Source organism: Elaeis guineensis, chromosome 10 (assembly GCF_000442705.2).
Source record: "Elaeis guineensis isolate ETL-2024a chromosome 10, EG11, whole genome shotgun sequence".
Taxonomy (NCBI): Eukaryota; Viridiplantae; Streptophyta; class Magnoliopsida; order Arecales; family Arecaceae; genus Elaeis; species Elaeis guineensis.
Window position 1 is genome coordinate 34,496,750 of NC_026002.2, and position 12,773 is coordinate 34,509,522.

The 12,773-nt window shown below is 37.3% G+C and overlaps 1 protein-coding gene across 4 annotated transcripts; it reads right to left on the minus strand.

The window, feature by feature from the left end:
- Positions 1–583: 583 nt before the first annotated feature.
- On the minus strand, positions 584–10,823 carry LOC105052458 (uncharacterized). Of its 4 annotated transcripts, none has more exons than XR_003801919.2 (4): positions 10,470–10,823; positions 6,551–7,462; positions 5,645–5,735; positions 584–829 (listed from the first exon to the last, which is right to left on the minus strand). XR_003801919.2 is itself a non-coding variant. In XM_010933276.2 (2 exons), the coding sequence occupies exons 1-2, from the start codon at positions 10,573–10,575 to the stop codon at positions 6,609–6,611; spliced, it is 960 nt and encodes a 319-aa protein (XP_010931578.1). In that variant the 5' UTR covers positions 10,576–10,809; the 3' UTR covers positions 6,305–6,608. The 4 variants fall into 4 exon arrangements, 1 of the variants encoding a protein (XP_010931578.1); XR_003801918.2 differs by having other exon boundaries at positions 584–835; XR_003801917.2 differs by having other exon boundaries at positions 584–2,523.
- Positions 10,824–12,773: the final 1,950 nt, after the last annotated feature.

The window sequence follows — 12,773 nt, forward strand, 5'->3', positions numbered from 1 at the left end:
GGGCAAAGAAATATAAATCAAAAAAGGCAGCAGATTGATCTTGTTCGCCACAAGCACCAACTTGGAGCCCATTTGCCAGTTTTTCCTTCTTCACTGCCATGGAATTCTTGTTGATGGATGCGCAGATCAAGCAGGAGTCGTCGACAAAGCCGATAGCATCCAAAATCAGCCACCTCAGCAGAAACTGAGTAAAGCCTCCATTGCTGACAAATGGAACATGAACCCATCACATTCTCAAGGAATTCCAGCAACAAAACCCCAAATCAACCATCTTGACCATCAACTTTGACATCTCCACGGTAACTCGACCAAACAAGATTGTGAACCCTGTTCTTTCTTTTTTCGATACAAGTCAGACAGAAAAATTGGCAATTTCCTGCTTGGGTTTCCCTCCCATTCAAAAAGTCAATAGGGCTGCAGACAAAAATGTTGGGCATGCAACTTGCAAAGATGCACATTTTGCCTCAAAAAAGACAAACACGTTTAAAAGGCAGTCAACATGATGAGATTTCTCTTCCAAATCTGTGATGCAAATATGTATATCATCGAAGGAAAAGTCATGGAGAAAGTTTTAAGCTGATCATTAGACTCAGAGAGAGAGATAGAGAACTATTTTTGAACAGGAGCAGAATCAACTTCAACATACCCAGTTGCAATAATTGCAATAAAAAGACATGTTGCAACATCATTTGTTACGAAAATCTGAATTACAAGTTCTTCGGTGAAGTTGCGGACTGTCGCAAGGCAGGGAAATACTGAACCTGAATCCTGATGATGACAATGGTGTCGATCCATCGATTTCAAATCTGATCTACCTGATTACCAGCACCTGCATCTAAACATGATACATCCATTAGGTTCTCATGGGGTAGCCAGCCAGATGTTTCCACCTGCCCTGGCATCCTAGCATCGAGGTGATAACTTACTACAAGCTGAACAACCAGAATGTAATGAACGTGAACAACCCTCCATCCTTATTCTGTAGCTCACCAACATGTGAGATTGTCTCCAGGAAGTTAGAATAATATAAAAAAGCCCTACGTTTCTCTGTCTTCTCCACAAATCAAACAGGAGTAGCTCTTCCCGTGGCAAGTTAATCCTTTATTCGCTGATATCTAGTGAATCTTTACATAATTTGAGAGGGTGACCTGTGATAATTAGAAGCAGATTTTACCTGACCAAGAGGCCACACCAATAAGCCGGCGCAAATGACAACCTAGAATCAGCCATGCAAACCTAGACCCTTGTTAAACATCTCGAGTTGCCAGCGTATCATTAGCACAACAATCATAATTATGCTAGGCTCCCATAATCGATATAATTCTAAAACCAGCCGAATGGATTCCACCAGGTCTATCCCTAACCTTTTTACCTGATAGCTCGTGGTTTCGAACAACCGGAACCAAAAGGGAGCAGTAATTGCAGGTAACTATATTTTTATTGAAAATAATGAATGCAATCTCTTGTTCCTTTAAGTTGCTGACCTGAATTCCAAAGCACAGAAGAGGGGTGAAAAAAGAAAGAAACATCTGTAGGCAATCCTCTAGCAAATTACAGAAGGAAAAGATAGATGTAGAAAATTGGAACAAATTCACAAGCTGGCATAACTACTCCAACCCTACTTCATCAAGTTCCACCACACTTGATGAACCAACAGCCCTCGTGCTAAAAGTATAATCAATGAGTAATTCACTTGCCTTGAACAAGGGGAAATAAGAACACTGCTGCTTGTAAAGAACACCCAAACATCACTCTCCAATTTTTTTGCACAAGCAAAAGACAGACGCAGAAAATTAAAATGAATTCACGAACTAACATAGCTACTCCTACCCTACTTCATCAAGACCACCACCAGACTTGACGAACTAAAAGCTCTAATTCTAAGCATAAAATAAGAGCAATGCACTTACCTGGAACAAGGGGAAATAAGAAAATAAGGAACACTAGCACCCGTTAAAAAGATCCAATTCCAAACATCGATCTTCAAAAACTCATAAATATATATGACAATGAAATACATGCTGAATTTTTGGATAAGCTATCAGAAAATGTCATGGTGGAGATTACCCATCTCTTTGCACAAAGAAGCCTAAGATAAGTAAACTGGAAAGAAGGATGGACAATTATCATGGTAACCAGAGAAAGCACCTCTTAGGGTACTCCTGTTCTGCTAGATGTAGATAAAAACTACAAGCACTCATTCTAACGTATCGGCAACACATTTGTCTTCACCAAGTGGAAACAAGAAGAAACAAACATTATTTTGCTTTTAAAAGCAACCAATCAGTTTAACTTTCCCAAATGTTGTACACTTACTTTTGAGCTTGCGCTCGTCCAAATTTACAAGTCAACATACAGTAATGCTAATTGGATTGATTCACCTGCAATGCTCGACAATTAGGTATACTGCTGATGCAACAACCTTGATGGGAATAAGAACAAAGTAATCCCCTGTCACATTTCAAAAGTACTTCTTTTATTTTCAATGTGTTGTACTCCTGAGACCGCACTCTTAGTCTCTTCCTGAATTTAGCATGAGGTTTTATCATGTTAGCTATCTTGCAATTCTCAACATTTTGACAAGCCACTAAAAATTTTGAACTATGACTCCTGAGGCTGACAGAGAAGTCCCAAAAACGAATAACAACTAACAAAACTGATTAAAGGGAGTGGACAATATTTAAAGTTGAAGGACTAGAAAATGAGATGGACAATAAAATAGGAATCAATGATCAGGAGCAGGCTCCATATTGCACAAAAACAGCATGCCACCAATTTAATTATCAACACAACGGATTTGCAGCATTGTTTTTCTACTGTTTGAAGCAAACTGAATGCCACTAACTAAACAACATGCAAAATTGACATTTAATAAGAAATCTGAAGTCTGAACAAAGATATCCAGAATACATGAGATAGTTATATAATTCAAGTCTTAGCCATACACCAAGATGCAATTGTTTTTTGTACGTTCATTATAGGAACTGCTACAGGATGAATTTGGAAGGAAGTTTTGATCCGAAAATCTGCATTAAACCCTCTTTCCTTCGCCTCCTAATACAAGTTCTCCTCCCAGAAAATCCCTCTACCAAAATGCCTTCACATGAAGTTTGACCAAACTGTAGAAACCCAGCAAGCTATTCACATGACATCACAAATCCTCCAATACCCCACGCCCCCAACCCCCTTCTCTCCCACCTCCACTTTGTCAATATACACGAACTCTTAAAAGAAGATCAAACATTTTTGAGAAATAACCAGGAATTGTACCCTAGACCTACTCCAAGGCAAGCCCTTGGAGGAGAGGTGCCAACCACTAAGCTAACAATTGTTGGCTTCACAAGGTCAAGCTCGATACAAAGACCCACCAAAGGACAAACTGATTCCTATGTTTACTACGAAGAAGAATAGCAAAATCCACCAAAATCAAAATACTAATAATAAATAATAAAATAACAAGAGATAGAAGGGTAATAGATAAAGAGATTATGATAGTAGTATGTTAGAACATCATTTCTTAACCTGTTATAATATGCACTCATCTACAACAAAAGAATTTTAAAAAAAAGGGAGGGGGGTGTTGGGAGTTCTATGGATGCTCTACAACTGCCATTATTGCATGAAACCTGATCTTTCTATATGTAGGTTTGTCAGGTGTCCATGCTCCCTCTTTCTCTCTCTATTGACAAGAAGTCCCTGAATCTTTTCAGTCGATCATGAGATCAGCCTGGGTGATATGAGATTTGGATCTTCAGATCACAATAAATTCAGAAGGGTTTTGGATTATTGAGTCAACTTCATGGATCATATTGAGTCTAATTTCTAATTGGCCAAGTCCAGCTTTCAGCTTGAATCTATGCCCGTATTATCAGATAAATTCTTGTGTTGGTCTTGGTTGAGATGGCTATTGTCTTGGGGGAGGACTCCCCATCTATTAATTGATGTGGGTTTGTCACTCAACAATAAACATGTCTTAAAAAGGGCCAGACTCCTATTTTGAAATTTTTTTTTTTTAACTCTAGCTATCTATTTAGATCTTTATTTCATTACGCCCTTTAGGAGTTGGAACTTATTGGTTTACAAATCAATTCAATTTTTTTCCAAAATTTAGTTGGTAATATAATTTTAGATATTTATTGCAATAAATATTTCAGGAATTGGAACTTATTGGACTACAAATCAATTATCAATATCTTTTTACAAATTTTTAGTGTATGCAACATATTTAAGACCTTGAGGTGTCATTTCTACTTCCATTGAATGAAATATAACTGCTCTCTAAATGCGTGTATATGACACTATGCCTTCCACGTAACTTTAGCAGGCTTTCCATTCAACTAGGAACAGCAAAGTAAGATTTTTTTTGTTTTTTGTGATAGATATTGAGAAATAAGATTTAAAACGGACAAATGGAAGCCAAGAGTTATATACTTAGGACATAAATCCATAGTTCCATACAGATGCAAACATACACTAGCAACCAGATTCATGAAATATATGTTTAAAAAAATAAATTAATAAAAAACAAGTTCAAGGGATTGGGAGATAAGAGAGAAAATACACAGATTATGTTTTTGTTTTTTTTAATTTTAAGTGGAGTCCAGTAGGTTGAAGATGTGGATGAGATAATCGAGGTTTTTTTTTTTTTTTTTCAAAAATAGAGTCCCACTAGTTTAGGGTGTCTAAGAGCAAAAAATAGAGCTGCATGGGGATAATATATCTAACCTCTTAAACATATTTTTTGCAAATATTCATGAAGAGAAGAAATAAGAGTGTCATCAAAAATCTTAATAAATGAAATTTAATCTGTAAAATGCATCTATCATTTAATGATATAGCGTGTGTATACATATGTAAATTCAGAAAAAACAATGAAACAAAAGGGACACCTGTTGGCTGCTATTCATATGATCGAGAAAGGAATGCAAGAACATACACTGATTCAACTGGCAGAATAAAGTTATTGAGGCTTCATGAACTATTGCTATATTTAAATCAACCTAGCCTTACAATATTATATCAAAAGATATATGTAGCAGTCACCATATTTATCTTTAGTCTTTGCATTTTATTTTACAAACAAAATTTTACTTATCTAATTGCCTTTAAGTCAATGCTGTTGAGAAACAAATAGAGAAAAATTGATATTCCTATAATTTGCATATTTTTTTCTCTATATTACAGATGCCAATTCACATATCAAACGAACAAAAGCCTCCAATAAGGACTGTATAGTGTAAAGCGACAGATATTCACTTAAGAACAACGAGATCGTGCAGTATCATTAGCATTGAGAAAACAACAAAAAAGAGTTAGGGATGTAGTTGAGATGGATGAATTAAGAGGACGGGGCAACACAGTCTGCTGACCATTATGCGACCATAGACTACATGATACAGTACCTCTCTGTGAAACAATGTGACAATGCTATATGATCACAGAGAGCATATTCATGTTGTATGGGTTTTAGAGTGAATTCAGATATTTCTTATATCATCACATAGGCCAAGAAAAACTCCTAAAGATCATGCTCCTCTGCATGCAGTTAATACAGTTGCTCAAATCCTAACAAAATTATTAAATTTTGCATGATTTAGATTGGTTATTGCATGATATTTTATGGTTTTTCCTTTAAACTTCTTACCAGTTTATTGAAACTTGACTATACAGATTCCATCAGCTTCTTAATAGTCTTTTAAGTGCATAAACATGCAATGCAACAACACCGTATGGACCTGCAAACAAATAAGAGACAAAAATTACTTAACAAGTTGAAAAGTACCCATTTAGCTGAGAAGAGAACTTCAGAGGCCCACTGATAAAGTGTAAAACAGGAAGACCATTCCAGAGTCCTAAATGTTCTCTGTAATTCATGTATCACAAACCACTTGTATAAACACGCTATATATTTGATATTGATATGGACCAGACAATAACCAGGGCAAAAGACAGTTATCATTACACCAAGAATATGGTAACAAATGAGAGAAAAAAAAAAAAGAAATATACGATTCCACCAACAAAAATAAAACCAAATATCCAAGGTTACTGCTATTGCTTTTCTTGAAACAAGTGGACTATAATCAAACCAGCCAAATACACATACAGATACAAAATTAAGCATGCTTGGATCATATACCATTCTATGTAGATAGGTAGCCAACATGTAGTCAGATATATTCATAATTTTACTTATATGAGTATCATTCACAAAAGCAAGATCTCCCAAAAATAACTCATTCCAAGCTATATGAAATAACTAATTCATTTTTCAACAGTAAGCAATCCAAATAATGCTCATAAGTGTCATCAACAAAAACTGAATTGAAGCTGGCAACACTATAATTTGATACTGTCTGCATATGTCCTCAGCTTGACCATATGCCATAATATATACCATTACTTGCATCTGACTTATCGAGCTACTGACGTAGGCACTTTGCAGAATAATTTAAATTATATTCAAACAAAAAAAAATCAAAGAACCAAGGAATGCTTATTGATATAACACAAAAACTACGACATGGATCTTTCTTATGCCATGCACCACCTCATTCAGCTGATCCGTGATGCTTTTTCAGCCAAGACAAGCACATGGAGTTTCACTGCTACATAGCCAGAGGTTGCTTAGCATATACTGTCTTCTGATAAGGATAGTCTGCCCTATTTCTTCCTCTGCAATCACCCCAGCTGCTATTCGATTGATAACCATCAACCTGGTACTTGGGTTTAGTAAATCTTGAGCCAAACCGGCCTCCTCCATCTCTCTTTCTTCTATTTCTTCTACTAGGCTCGCTATTTCTGTTCTCCCAAGTTTCCCAAGAACTTCTCCTCCCATTATCCCAGTAATTATAACTCCCACCAACCAATGGATTGTCCTGTGCAACTCCCTTTCCCCAACCTCCACCACTGTAACCCCATGCATTGCTAGAATCATTCTTTACATCCCAACTTGAGGAGTAGGGCTCAGCTGCATCCCCCCATCCACTGGGTTTAATTTGTTCCACATAAGCATCCCAATTTGCAGAGCCACACTCACCAGTTTTCTCATTTGACGGGACAGGGTCTTCTGTATCACCCCATCCAGAAGCTGGAACTGGTTTGTTTGTAAAAATAAAGGAATCCCAGCCATTAGTTACAGTATTATCCACATCAGCATGGGCCGGAGGTGGTTTTTCTAAATCTGCCACCATTTCAGGATCAACAACAGCATCTTGGTCAACCTCATCGATATACATGTCTGGGTCAGGCAAAGGGATGTCACAAGGGAGACCATTATACTCTGCATAGAACCGGGCCTTTGCATCCTGGAAAGCCTCTAAAGCTGCTGAATCATCCCACTGTAACACATTTTTATACATGCCCATAAATTTCTTGTTTTCACAAAACCTCTTCCATGGAATTGCACCCACACGTGTGCAGAATTTCTTCTCCCACAAAGGAACTGATGGAACATCAGAACCTAAAAGACAAAATAAAAGAACATACACTTACTGAAAAGTGAAAAATGGTAAAGAGTATAACTAACAAAAAAAAAAAAAAAGAGGCATACCTTACCAGTAGGTCATCCAAATAATTATAAATAAAGGAGACAAATCATGAACACGCACTTCCTTTCCTATGACAGATAGAAATGTTTTTGAAAAACAAGGAACTAGAGAAGGGAGACAAGGATTGAAGATTTGTACCTTCTTAAAGCACATGCATCAACCACAAAATTCTAGAAATATATACCTATGTATGAATGTATCTCCAAATTATATTTAATCTCAATTAAGAAGGCAATACTAGAACCAGGAATCAAACCTATTCAGGATCATAGGATCAGGATCATGATGAGAACTCATTCTGGTAATAGTCATGTGTTTTGTGTTAATTCTTCTCCCTCTTCCATATTGTCAGAAGCAAGCATTTGCTGGCACCCATTCACTTTACCCCTCAACCTTTGTTCCCCATCAAATAATAATGGGATGGTGTTCGTGGAAGGGGGACAAGAAAGTGCAGCAAGCGGCAGTCTTTGAGGCAAGCTGCAAATGGTTGTCAAGATTGGTTATAGGAGATTATTAATGTGATGGTTTCAAGTTGGAATAGTTCAGGATGAAGATTTTTAACAGTTGCAGATGGAGAAGTGATGTAAGGGTAGCAGATTACTAACAGCGATGGAGGAGCAGCACAAGGCTGCAAGCAGATCAATTTAGGTCTGAAGGAACTTCACTCTTATTTGACATAATATAACTCAGGATCTGAGATTTATACCAAGATCTCACTCATTCAATTGACTGAGTAGGTCAGGTTCCCTTCAGGTTGATTTTGTGACAACTTTAAGTTTAATAGGGCTACACCCAGTTTTTTGGGTCTAATACTCGTTGAGTCTAACAGGTCCTCCCAGTTTTATCTAGTTGCTCCAAATACCATGTGATCCAATTTTAAACATATGGTGATTCATGTCTTGGATGAAAACTGTAATAAATCCATTCATTTGAACTTGAAGCATGCATTTACTTACCTCATAGCAGGTATAATTTATGTTCAAGGATTGTTTAGACAATTGTATTATCAAGGTGGATAAACTAGGTTGATGTACGTAAGTTGATGTTTGAAGCAGGTTGATAAACCTAGTTGAACTAGGTTGATGGATAAACTATGTTGATGCTTGAAGTTGATTGTTTAGTCACAGAGGGAGAGAAGCAACAAAAGCAATGGGTTTAGAGGCTAGGTCAGGTGGACTGGGGTGGTGAGGGCAGCTTGCAAGCAGCAGAAGAATAGAAGGTGACATGGTGGGGTTGCAGAATAGTTGATACAGGGTTTCTTGAAAACTCTGAGAAAATGAAGTGGGCGGGTTCGAAGTTTGTTTTGGGTTTTCTAGAGAAATTCTGACTAAAACCAAATCTAACCATAATTGCATTGCATTTCTGCCCGCAGGTTACATCCCCAACTCAAATCAGGATCTAGATCGACTTTCTCAAATCCAATTCTTGCTCATTAACTGACAATTGGATCAAATTAACAGACTATTGGATATCATTTGCAGCCCTAGGTATACAGAATTTAATGAATATTAAAAATATCCAAATGCCTGATCTCAAACATTTTACATTTCTTTTTTTCATTTACCTTATGTATAACCAAAGTGAACACTCCATTTTACAATCTCAAATATTCAATCCTGTAAAAAGTAACAATTCCAATAACTATCATGGAACTCCAATAGTGATAAAACAACTGGTGCAGAACACCTAAAGAAAACTAATATTTTATATTTCAAATCTATATGTGGAAAATAACAACAATCAACAACAACATACTATGGAAAAGTACCAACTGAGAATGGAAACGATTAACACGCAGACCAGAAAATACAATGATTGTCAACATGAAATACCATGCTAATCTTATAAATGAAAGAAGATCTCTGGAAAATAATAGGACTCCCATATCAAGATTAAAGTCGAGATGAACAAGTGAAGAAGTCCATTTATTCTAAAAGAAAAACTTATTGCAATCAAAGGTCTATTGTTCGAAAAACACCATTTAGGTTGGAGGCAGAGCCCTCAGATCACATGCCCGGCTCTCAGCCTTATGATTACACACTTATTAGGAAAAAATATATATTAATGATCTCTAATTCCAGTTCACAAAAGAACAAACATCCCAGAGAACTTCAAAAGGAGCGTAGGTTTGAATACACATGATGAAGCTAAAACAATTAAAAAACCGAACAAACCAAAAAGTCCTAAAAACAATACCATCAAATGTTGAAAAAAGAAAAAAAGAAAAATAAATAAAAATGATGTTTTTGTATTTCCTCATAAAGGCCATGCAACTCCTTCCCAAGACACACCAAATAATTCATTGATGATCTTGATAATAAAAAGGGCAGCCCAGTGCAAAGAGAAGAGTTAAATATACGCATCCTTAGCCCCGCGCTCTGAGATGCTGTTTCCATGTTTTGAATCTTGACACACAGGTCACAATCACTTAATTTAAAACTTCAGAGTCGGTTGCATCCCAATTTCCTAAATAGACATCCCCACCAAGTACATGTCCACTTAATCATCAGTAAAATCAAAACCCAATAAAAAAATACGACCGAATCTGACATTCAATTTAGGATTAAATTATCCCTAAGATTATACCTCATCCTCATCCCCTAGAAAATAGAAGCAATTAAAGCAGTCCCCATCCCCAACCAAATAACCTTATCCCACTTCCACATACCCGAAACAACAACACAAGAAATCAACAAAAAGAACATGATCATAAAGATCTAAACACCACGAGACAGCTCAACCAAAATCAAACAAGAAACAAAGAAGAAGCCAAGAATATCAAAAAAGAAACTGCTATTCTCTCCAGAATAAGCACCAACCAAGGAAAAATCCAGCAAGAAACCAGATATCAAAGCCAAAGAAGCAATATCTACATCGTTCGGGATTACAAGAAACAAAGACATGAATCAAAAAATTTACCAGGGGGATGGGGCGGCCTCCAAGATTTAGGCGTTCTACCCCCTCCTTCCTTGTAACGGTAGCCCTGCTCCCTATTCCACGACCCCCTCCACTCCCCTACCATCATCGAACACCGAAACAAATATAGAGGTCGGATCCTTTCCCCCAAATACCGAAGGAAAACCCCAATAGAACCAAACGTGGAAAGAAATGGAAGAAAAAGACTGAATCGAAGCAGTGGAGAACGCAAGCAGATCGGGCAAGAAGAAATAATCCAGAGACGGGGAGTCAGGAAGCCAACGATGGGTATATAAAGATAAAAAAACTGAGAAAAATGCGAGGAGAAGTGGGGAAAAAAAACACGAGGCAGAGTAGGGGGAAGGATTCGTTCGCTTACGTGGCGGGGATATTTTTATTTTTTATTGATTATTTCGCTTACTTTGTTAAATTTTAATGTTATCCTTCCTTTTTTAGGTTTATTTTTTATTTTTCTTATTTTCTATTTCGGAGAGTGGGGTGGATGGCAATCTAGAAAGAGCGGTCTCCTTGTGGCGGCGTGGATTCGTGTCGTAGGTTTTGCCAGGGTGCTTGGAAAGTGACCTCGATGTTGTTATTTATCACGTTTCTGCCATTACTTTTCCATTTCTTCTTGTCGTTGTGCTGACTACGGAAGCTCCTGGGCTGCTTTGGAGCATGTCCGGTCCGACATGGACCGGGTTAGGCCTTTCTCGTGTGTTTATCCTTTTATTGATAAATTCCAAATTTGACCATGGGCAAGTGTAACTTCCTTCTTCTTCTTCTTCTTCTTCTTCTTTTTTTACAACAGTGCTTCAAAGGATGATTTAATTTTTTTATTATTAATTTATTTTTAATTATCAGATAAAAAATAAATCGTTTGAATTTTTTTATTATCAATCAATTGTAACACTGTATATGCATAATTGGTACGATAAATATTTTAAAGATTAAAATTAATTTTTTTTTTTTTATCCCCAAAAGCCTTCTAGTCGGACAGTTTGAATAGGAGACGGTGGTTTATGGAGGAGGAAAAAAAAGACTTAAGGAGATGAGGAAGGGAGGATGAGGTGGTGATTTGTGGTAGAAAAAAAGAGGAAGCGGGGTGACCTGCGGTGGAGAAGAAGAGGAGGGAGGTGGGGGGTGGAGAAGAAGAGATAGGGAGGGGGTTCTATGGTGGAGAAGAAGAAAAGGATAGGGGTGCGTGCAGTGGAGAAAAAAAAAAAGGGGAGTGGCACGGTCACGGGAGGGGAGACAGCTTGCGGCGAAGAAAAAAGAGGAAGCGGTGCAATCATAATAGTGGGGATGCAGAGCCGGCCCTGGAGCAGGTCAAACTGGACGACCGCCCCAGGCCTAGACCTTGTATTGATGTTCCAATAGGGTGCAAGGATGATTTTCTATAATATTATAACAAAAAAAATAATTAAATAGGTTAATGATGGGTTTTATACACTGCTTAACGAATATATCTATAGAAAATTATTGCACGTAGATTAATTTTTCAATGATAATTAATATTTAAAGTATGTTAATTTTTAATAGAGAAGGTCTCATTTTTTCATTTAGCCCTAGGTCTAAAAAATGTCAGGACCGGCTCTGTGGGGATGACAGTCTGCAGCAGAGAAGAAGAGGGGAGGTTTGTGGCGGAGAAAAAGAAGATGGGGAGGTGGGGGCAGCACGAGGACCCGAGGGGGTGTGGAGGCACAAGCGCCAGTGGGAAAGGAGAGGTGTCGGAGAGAGGAGAGGGAAAAGCGGAATGGGGCAGCACGAACGTCGGGGAGAGGGGAAAGACCACCGAGGAGGGGGTGGGAGGCGGGGAGATGGGCGGAAAGAAACGAAGAAAATGGCAGAAGATAAAAATAATAAAATATTTTTTTTTTTAAAAAATAAAATATAAAAATAATAGTGTAATGTCTTAAATACCATTTATAATAAAAAAAATATAAAAAAGATACCATAGTAACGTGGAAGGGTTAAATTCAGATGGAATACCATAATATTATGATGTTAGTGGGCACCTGTTGAGAAAGGCACTTGGAATTTGCATATTAATGATCTAGGTTTGACGCTTACCTTTTCCATAATTAGTGGGCGTTGCCCATTTTTTCCCAAGAAGCATAACGATACTACCCTTTATGGTTTTGGGCCATGCAATTATCTTTAGGTGTCACACTTGTCCCTTAAACTATAATTATTAGTTCTATCTTCTCAACTTAAAGTGGATGTGTTATCAACTAAGCTCTATGGCACTAGTAATTGAGTTGCATGTATTAAACTCCTCTTAAATTACAATATAATGCTCTCTTAAAA

What these genes read in the sequence shown, in the direction of transcription:
- LOC105052458 (XM_010933276.2), bottom strand. Translation starts at nt 10,575, where the DNA reads ATGATGGTAGGGGAGTGGAGGGGGTCGTGGAATAGGGAGCAGGGCTAC. An exon ending in GAGGCCGCCCCATCCCCCTG is followed by an intron (nt 7,463 to 10,469) that starts GTAAATTTTTTG and finishes TTTGTCTTTTAG; the next exon opens with GTTCTGATGTTCCATCAGTT.